Source organism: Carica papaya, chromosome 6 (assembly GCF_054855325.1).
Source record: "Carica papaya isolate Zhongbai chromosome 6, ASM5485532v1, whole genome shotgun sequence".
Lineage (NCBI taxonomy): Eukaryota > Viridiplantae > Streptophyta > Magnoliopsida > Brassicales > Caricaceae > Carica > Carica papaya.
In genome coordinates, this window is record NC_142314.1 from 16,685,055 (window position 1) to 16,693,887 (window position 8,833).

At 37.4% G+C, this 8,833-nt stretch overlaps 1 protein-coding gene across 1 annotated transcript; it reads left to right on the forward strand.

The window, feature by feature from the left end:
* The first annotated feature begins 636 nt into the window (after positions 1–636).
* HMG2 (3-hydroxy-3-methylglutaryl-CoA reductase 2) lies at positions 637–2,954 on the forward strand. The gene is made up of 4 exons (XM_022057063.2): positions 637–1,659; positions 1,782–1,963; positions 2,049–2,395; positions 2,494–2,954. The coding sequence occupies exons 1-4, from the start codon at positions 734–736 to the stop codon at positions 2,734–2,736; spliced, it is 1,698 nt and encodes a 565-aa protein (XP_021912755.2). The 5' UTR covers positions 637–733; the 3' UTR covers positions 2,737–2,954.
* Positions 2,955–8,833: the final 5,879 nt, after the last annotated feature.

Below are 8,833 nucleotides of genomic sequence, written 5' to 3' on the forward strand. Positions count from 1 at the left end.
TTAAATGAAAAAAAAAATTATATAAACAAAAAAAAAGTATGATCAAATGATGAATAAAATTAATAATATTATTTTTATTAAAAAATAAAATAATTAATTAGGACTTGTAACTTAGAAAATAATAATTTTATTTTCATTAAGAAAACACACGTGAACTTAACAAAAGAAAACAAATAATTTTTGTTCCCAAAAATAATTACTAATCATTCTTTTGTTCAATGATGGAACTTTTACTCTAATTTTATTAAATATGAGTTTAACTCATTAGTACATAAGTATTAATTACTTTCATTAAGATATTATTTTATAATTAGTATAAAATTACATTTAATTAATGAAATATATAAATTTTTACTTAGAAATAATAACTAATAATTTAAAAAAAAAACAAATGAGTGATATAAATTCAATAAGAAAATAAGTAACCCAAAAATTTGTTACAAAAAAAGTAAGGTTAGGCAATTCCTAGATATTTATATAGATTAATGTGAGTTTTTAAATTTTTAAATGTATAAAAAATAAATTATTGAAAAATAAAAAGAAAAGAAATTATTTTAAATAGGAAACTAAGACTGTACGTTTTCATTCAGAGAAATAAAAATTATTTTAAATCTCCCTGCAACTATAAATACCCTCCCACTTCCTCTGCAACTCTGGCAACCTCCATTCTCACCCCAAAATTACTTTAAACAAACACTTTCTTCTTCTTCTTCCCATCTTCCCGCCGGCTTCAATGGATGCCCGCCGGCGACCCACCAGATCATCTAAGATCTTGCTTCCAGATGATACCGCCGTCAAAGCGTCGGATGCTTTCTCCCTCCCTTTATACCTAACCAACGCCGTCTTCTTCACCCTCTTTTTCTCCGTTGTTTATTTCTTACTGTCTCGATGGCGCGAGAAGATCCGTCACTCCACCCCTCTCCATGTCGTTGACCTTTCCGAGATAGTTGCACTCATCGCTTTGGTCGCTTCGTTTATTTACCTCCTTGGCTTCTTCGGAATCGATTTCGTCCAGTCGCTGATCCTACGCCCCGCCAGCGACGTCTGGACCGACGACGAAGATCTCATACTCAAGGATGATTCACGCTCTGTCTCGTGTGGTCAAGCCATCGATTGTTCTATTCCCGTTGCTCCGACGATTTTACCCGCCCCCAAATTGCCTCTTGATTCAGTTCCTGAAGAAGACGAGGAGATCATCCAATCTGTTGTCACCGGAACGATTCCGTCTTACTCGCTCGAATCCAAGCTGGGTGACTGCAAGAGGGCCGCTGCTATCAGGCGCCATGCGTGTCAGAGGATTACGGGTAAATCTCTTGCAGGATTGCCCTTGGAAGGTTTCAATTACGACTCCATTTTGGGGCAGTGCTGCGAGATGCCGGTTGGATACGTGCAGATCCCAGTGGGAATCGCAGGGCCATTGTTGTTGGACGGGAGGGAGTTTTGTGTTCCCATGGCGACGACGGAAGGGTGTTTGGTGGCTAGCACGAACAGGGGTTGTAAGGCAATTCATTTATCTGGTGGGGCTACCAGCGTCCTGTTGAGAGATGGGATGACCAGAGCTCCTGTTGTCAGGTTTCCAACAGCCAAAAGAGCTGCTGATTTGAAGATTTATCTTGAGAATCCTGACAATTTCGAAACCTTATCCATCGTGTTTAACAGGTACTTTCTCTTCTTCCTCATCTGCGTTTCAATCGTTTAAAAGAGCTTTTCCGCGTAGACTATTTGTTCTTTGTTTGATTTGATTGTTGTTGTTGTGAGTTGTAACAACTTTGATGTAACAGATCAAGTAGATTTGCAAGGCTTCAAACGATCAAATGTGCTATTGCTGGGAAGAATCTGTATGTTAGATTTTCATGCAGTACAGGTGATGCTATGGGGATGAACATGGTTTCCAAGGGTGTCCAGAATGTCTTGGATTTTCTCCAGACCGACTTCCCGGACATGGATGTTATTGGAATCTCTGGTAAGACCCCCTTTTCTTCTTCTTCCTCTTGATCCTGCATTCTCTACGTTTGAGCTTTATTCATCAACTGGAGAAGGATGATCAGGAAACTACTGCTCGGACAAGAAGCCTTCGGCTGTCAACTGGATAGAGGGACGTGGGAAGTCTGTGGTTTGTGAGGCAATAATAAAGGGTGAGGTGGTGAGAAAGGTGTTAAAGACAAACGTGGATGCGCTGGTTGAGCTTAACATGCTCAAGAACCTTACTGGTTCTGCCATTGCTGGAGCTCTAGGCGGCTTCAATGCCCATGCAAGCAATATTGTCACTGCAATCTATATTGCAACAGGGCAAGATCCTGCTCAAAACGTTGAGAGTTCACACTGCATCACCATGATGGAAGCTGTTAACGATGGCAAGGACCTTCATGTTTCTGTGACAATGCCTTCCATTGAGGTAATTAATGGATTAATTCATGTGGGTTCTTGAAGATTATGAGCCTGTGTAAGTTCCAGTTTGGATAATGAAGTGTTATTTTGATGGGTATGTTTCAGGTTGGTACAGTTGGAGGTGGCACCCAACTTGCATCTCAGTCGGCATGTTTGAACCTGATTGGTGTTAAAGGTGCAAGCAAAGAGTCACCTGGATCAAATTCAAGGCTGCTGGCAACCATTGTTGCTGGTTCAGTTCTTGCTGGGGAACTTTCTCTGATGTCTGCTCTTGCTGCTGGACAGCTTGTGAAGAGCCACATGAAGTACAACAGATCAAGTAAAGATGTCTGTAATGCCTCTTCATAATGATATCTAAATATATATAAAAAGATATAGAAGCAACTGCAAATTGACTGTTGCCATGGAGAAAGGCAAACTTTTTAACCCTTGTTGTGCTTGTCTTCTTTTCCATTGTTTTACTCTTGTCTGCTTCTTTTGTAATTTTTCAATTCATGTAATCATCAAATTGTGTAAAATTATTTAAAAGATATTTCCATTTTTACTGTGATTTAAACTGGAGGAAATGGAGTTTTCTATCTCTTCTTACATAAAACAAAACATCAAGCTTTAAGGGAAACCATCTCATTCGTCATTTTCACTGCAGAAGATGGGTTGGAACAAATCATTAATGGTTTCATTTCATTTCATTTCCAAATAAGTTGTCAGATCTGAGTTAAATCATGTCCAAAAGTTAGTATGGAATTAATTATTTAGATTGCATTTTGAATCATTTTAACTTTTTTTAGTAGTTTTAGTTGTATTATTATTATAAAGCAAATATTGATATATGCTTATATATTTATATATGGATATATCTATATATCCAAAAGCTTACATGAAATCATCCAAAGCCCATTTTTCAAATGGGGTTCAAGAAGAGAAAATAAAAAAGAGAAATTACAAATAAAATTTCAATTTGAACTACACGAATTAATTTGTCATTCTAGGATTTGACCGATTCAAACACGCGGTGATTAAGACGATGGAAGATTGTGGAATCTCCGTGTAAATTCTCAGTCAAAAACTATTATGGAGGGTTACTGATTTTAACTTTGTGAATGCACCCCAACCTGATCGACATAAGAAACTGACACGAATTTTCCGCACACACGCGCACATATATATATAAAATACATGACGTAATCTTTTAATTATAATATAATATAATATATGTGTTTGTACAGAAATTAGAAAAGGAAAACTGCTGGATTGGTTGGAGTTGCTGATAGGCAAAGAAGGGTGAAGGGTTTACTTTCCCAGTTTGAAGAGGAGAATGACCTGATCAATGTAAATTGACAATAACATGTATGACTGACTATATATGTATATGTACATGTAGATGGGTATTTGGGAATGCATTCTTAATCTCTTGTTATAATATAGCATAAAGTTATATAATCAAACAACAATTTTGTCTTAGTCTCTGCTTCACTTTTTAATTAATCTTCTACTCAACTTGTTATTTATGTAATGCTCTCACCAAACATGCAGTCCAAGCAAATAATTAATGGAAAAATCCCTCATTCTAACAATTAAAATTATTGCAACAGATAGAAACATTGTTGGTAATTTTCAACAGATAAGTCTTAAGAATTTAATTTATTTAATACCATAATAATTTTTCTAGTCCCTCATAAGTCTGTATTTTTAACAAAATTCATATTTAATTAAATATATCTTTAAGTCAAAGTGAAAAACGAGTTTTATTTGGCAATTAAAAGACAAAGAAAATAACTCTAAAAAGTCAGTTTTCTAATAAATAAATGTGGAATTGTAGTTAGATTCAAAGTTGACTATTTTTTTGAAGCAAAATTATGAAAATGTTTTTCATGAGTTCTCTGTTTTTTATGTGTATACAAATTATATATATATATATATATATATATTATAAAAAATGCCTCCCCACAACTTATCTTCTCAGTTCCCTCATCTTTAAACAAGCTTTAAGCGTAGGTATGTGCCTCCCTGCGGTCAGGCTACTTCCACTTCTGCTCCATGTGATCCTCTGACTAGAGTTGCCTTTTGAGTTTCTTCTATTATTATTATTATCATCACAGTAGAAGGAAGACCTACCTTGGAGTGGCTTCATTATTTACAGGCCATGTCACAATAATTCTTCGTCTATTACTAACCCTTTGAACTGTTTTTGTTCCTCTAATTGCTGTCAAAACCATAACTCTTAAGATCTTTTTTTTTCTTTCTTTTCTTGTTTTGATATTGTAGTTTTATTTTATTTTTTGGGTTAATTAGGGGAATTGCTTTTTAGTTTTCTATTTGAGTTTGCATAATTTTGTTTTCTTATTTTGCATTTCGAGTTCCCAATATTCGGACAAGGACATAGTAGTGTCTTAATTTGAGTTGAAGATGATTTTATATTTACATGAGGTAGATTAGTTTCCCTAGCTAGATATGGTTTGCCAAGTATATGAAATACACGTTAAACTAACTAATTAAAAAGTTACTCGTATTAAATTAGACACAACAAGTCATTGGTTGTCTGATAAATTTGGGCTTTGATAAATTAAATCTATTAGAGGATAGTTGTACAACAGATTTCTCCCTTGAACTATTGTGAATTCATTTTTTATATTTGATTGTTGGATAACTTAGTGTTCAATCTTATTTTTATAGCATAAATGACGACTATTCACTAAATGTTATTTAGTTTTTGGATAGCGTCATTGCTCATCTCTTGCAACAATTTCTTAGTTTGAATATTCGACCATGAACTAGGAAAATGCTTATAGTCTTTCTCAAGTGTTTGAGGATATTGACCAATGAACTTCATTAAGGCTTTCCTAAAATTGACTAGTTGCACTTAGAGTATATGCTACATTTGATCTATTACATAACATATATAACAAAATGAGAAAATGAAGAAATTGTAGTAAAGCACAAAGGCTAGAAAGAAGAGTTTAGAGCACTAAAGGAGATTCTATTTTAGTTCTCCTCTAATTTTCTTCTGTATATTTACACTTATAAACCTTGGTATATAATTGTTTTACCAAATTGTCAGCTTGTGAACATTTATATACAAAAAAATAATGCAAAAAAAGGGAGAAAGAATAGCAAAATAACATAAATATTATGTTGAGTTCTTCGATCCAAATAGCATGACTTCGTTGTAGAAAGTTCTCCACAAGGTTATGTATAAGGATCCTAACTCTCATTTAGGGTCCTGATCGCACACACACCATATAATAATTATTGAAATAATTTGCGCAACAAAGTTTCAGGATTTAAAAGTACATCATTGCACATTTAGTTATAAAAAAATATCCAAAATTCTAAAGACATTTCTAAACCCTAAAAATAAATAATTACTATAAAGAAATAATTAATCTTAACTATTATTAGTAATAAAATAAAATAGAATAATTTTCTAGATCTCTCACTATTCAAAAATAAGGTTGTGAATGTCATGATCTGAAAAAAATAAATAAGTAATTGTGTGAGCTACATAAACTCAATAAAAATGCCAAAACTTAAAAACCATAATAACTCATTAAAGCGTTCTAAAAAATAATAAAACTACCGATGGAGCATTTATTTTGATAAATTCATATATATATATATTTGTTCCTTTTCCTTTTAAAAAAGACATTTTATCTTCTTTTCATCACTAAACATTAACACTCACAACATCAAAATATTATCAAAACACACTCATGTATAGTTGCTATTCATATTAGTTAAGTATAAATCAATAGTCCTTTACCATTTTACCTTGGAATTAGGGTTTGCTTTACCTTTTAATTTTCATCGCGTGGTGTCGTTTTACTTTACTAGTATCATTGAGGGTCTATAGGACTCTCATCTACATGTGAATGCTCAACATGTCTCTAACAATCATCAGTAATCCTCATACCCCATCCGGTAATGAGCGCCATAATGATCAGCCATCTCTATACCCCGATTGATAAAAGCATTGTTAAACTATCTCCCAACCCCATCCGGTATGGCAATTCTCATCCCCCTCCGACTAAGGATGTAACGCCCGAAAAATATGGAAAAAAAAATTGATTATTTTATTTTAAATATTTTTATTACGTTTAAAAAAAAAAAAAAAAATAGCGCTGCCACGTCAGCAGACCAGTCAGCAGTCCTGGCCAACCAGGACCTGCCACGTGGCAAAACCACGTCGACCGAGGACGGGCCACGTTGGCGATCCGTGTACACGCGATCGGACGGCCCAGATCAAGCGTGCGCACGGACGGTCCAGATCAAGCGTGCGCACGGACGGCCCAGATGCAATCGCACGGACAGTCCAGATTAAATCAAAATGGACGGCTGAGATCAAAAGGCAAAAGGGTATAAATAGAACCCCCACACCTGACCACAAAAACCCTAGCCGCCTGCCCTCGCCGGAGAAGACGAACCAGACGCCGGAGAAGCCGGCTGCCGCCACCCGCCGCCGCACTGGGGAGATTTTCGACCGCCGATCGAGGTAAATTTCATACTCCCGACTCGTTTTTCCACGCTGATTTCCCCTATGGCCAAATCGGAGCCAAAATCCTGGCCAAACGGCCGGAAAACACGGTCGAAACCCAGCGGCGCCGCCGCGCCCCTCCTCGGTTTTTGCCTTCGATGAGGCCCTTCCCGGCCTCCGTTTGATGCAATTTTTATATCACCGTGATCACCATTCTTTTCTCTACAGGTTGATCGGAGCCGAATCACCAAAACACGAACCTCACCGGAGAGCCGCCGCACCCGAGAGCACCGCCACCGGTAAGCTTCGGTTTTTCGTAATTTTTTGGCCCCCCGAGGGCCCTAGGGTTGTTTTATCGCAAGGACCGATGCAAGTGTGGCCGAATTCGGCCAAAAACGGCCAAACCGAGGCGAATCGCCGCCGCAAGCGGCGGCGCCGTCGCCGGAGCACGGCGGAGCCGCCGTGCCGGAATTGCGATATTGGCCAAAAAGGGGCCCTGGGCCTAATTTGGGATTTTTTAGAACACGTGCAGGTACCAGTAGTGCGTTTCAGTTCCCTGGAAAAAAATTCAGGGAAAATTAGGGACAGCCTGTAGGCGCACTGTGAAGCCGTGTTCGGACCCCGAAACGAGTAAGGACCCCTCACCCTATTTCCTATCACGGTATTAAAGTTCAATAATGATAAAACGTTATTTCTTGAATCAACGAATGTGTGAAATTGCTTAAGGTCGCTAATGGAGCCCGAGTCTAGTGTGTTTGTCGGTTAACTGTTATTTGGCCTATTTTACAGTTTTAAATGCAGTATGAGGTTTGATGTTTTCATTTTATAGTTTCGTGTGCATATTTTACTGTTTTATTGATTATGGATTGAATGACTGAGATACTGATGCTGTATGTTGTCTGTTTGGCATAAATTACTGTTTTGCTTGTTTGTATGTGAATTGATGATGCTGACTGAGGAAAAGGGGAATGAAAGATTATGTAAATTGGTAATTGTATAATGTGGTCAGCCTGACTAGATATCCTGGGAGATGGTGGACGGACCGGGTCCGTAGGGAACCCTACCGGGATTGTGGTCTCTCATACCGGACGGGGTATGAAGACCTTATGTGTTTTGACGCCCATACCGGACGGGGTATGGGGACGGCCCTGGAATCTGATTTCAAGTGTTAAGGGTTAACGGGTAGCAGGACCCTTATGGATCCCCATGGATACTAGTGGGCTGGTAAATGAGGAAAATATGTTGTGTAATGATTGAATTACAAAAGGTGTGATAAGTATTATGTTATACAGTTTATATATGATTTCATGATGATGATAATGTTATTGCTTTCGTATACTGTTTTATGAATTTCACCGAGGTAAGTGGATGGTGAAGGATTTATTATTGATAAAAGAATTTGTTGTAAATTATGCTCCATTGGTCTTTTTGTGTTTTCTACCCACCTTTACCTCCGTGACGGTGAGATATCGTGATGTCTTTACTGGGCTAGTGTAGCTCATTCCTTATTTAATCATTTCAGATCAGGAAGACATTGTTCCCGAGCCCGTTCCGCATGAGGACGACGAAGGGGATGCCTAAAGACTCCATAGTCATATTCGTAGCTTCTACTTTCGAGTTTCTCCTTTAGGTAGTTTGATCTTTTATATTTTGTGAGCACGTTTTTGGTTTTAGTGTAAGGGATGTTAATCGAATTTTTGACTTCGTTTCCGCATTTGATATTTTTAATACACATTTTATTTTAAATTTCCGGGGCTGTTACAGTTGGTATCAGAGCCGCATTTCCTCGGACCCATCCCTTACACAATAGTGCCTTAGAGACTCACCGATATATCGTTACTCAATCATTCCTTGTGAATGCAGGTACACGGGAATGAGGAGAGGAAGGCCCCCACTAAACCGAGCGGCCCAAGATAATTCGCTTAGGGAGGATTTAGACAGACTATTTGAAATGGTGGAGGCTCTCGTAGCTGC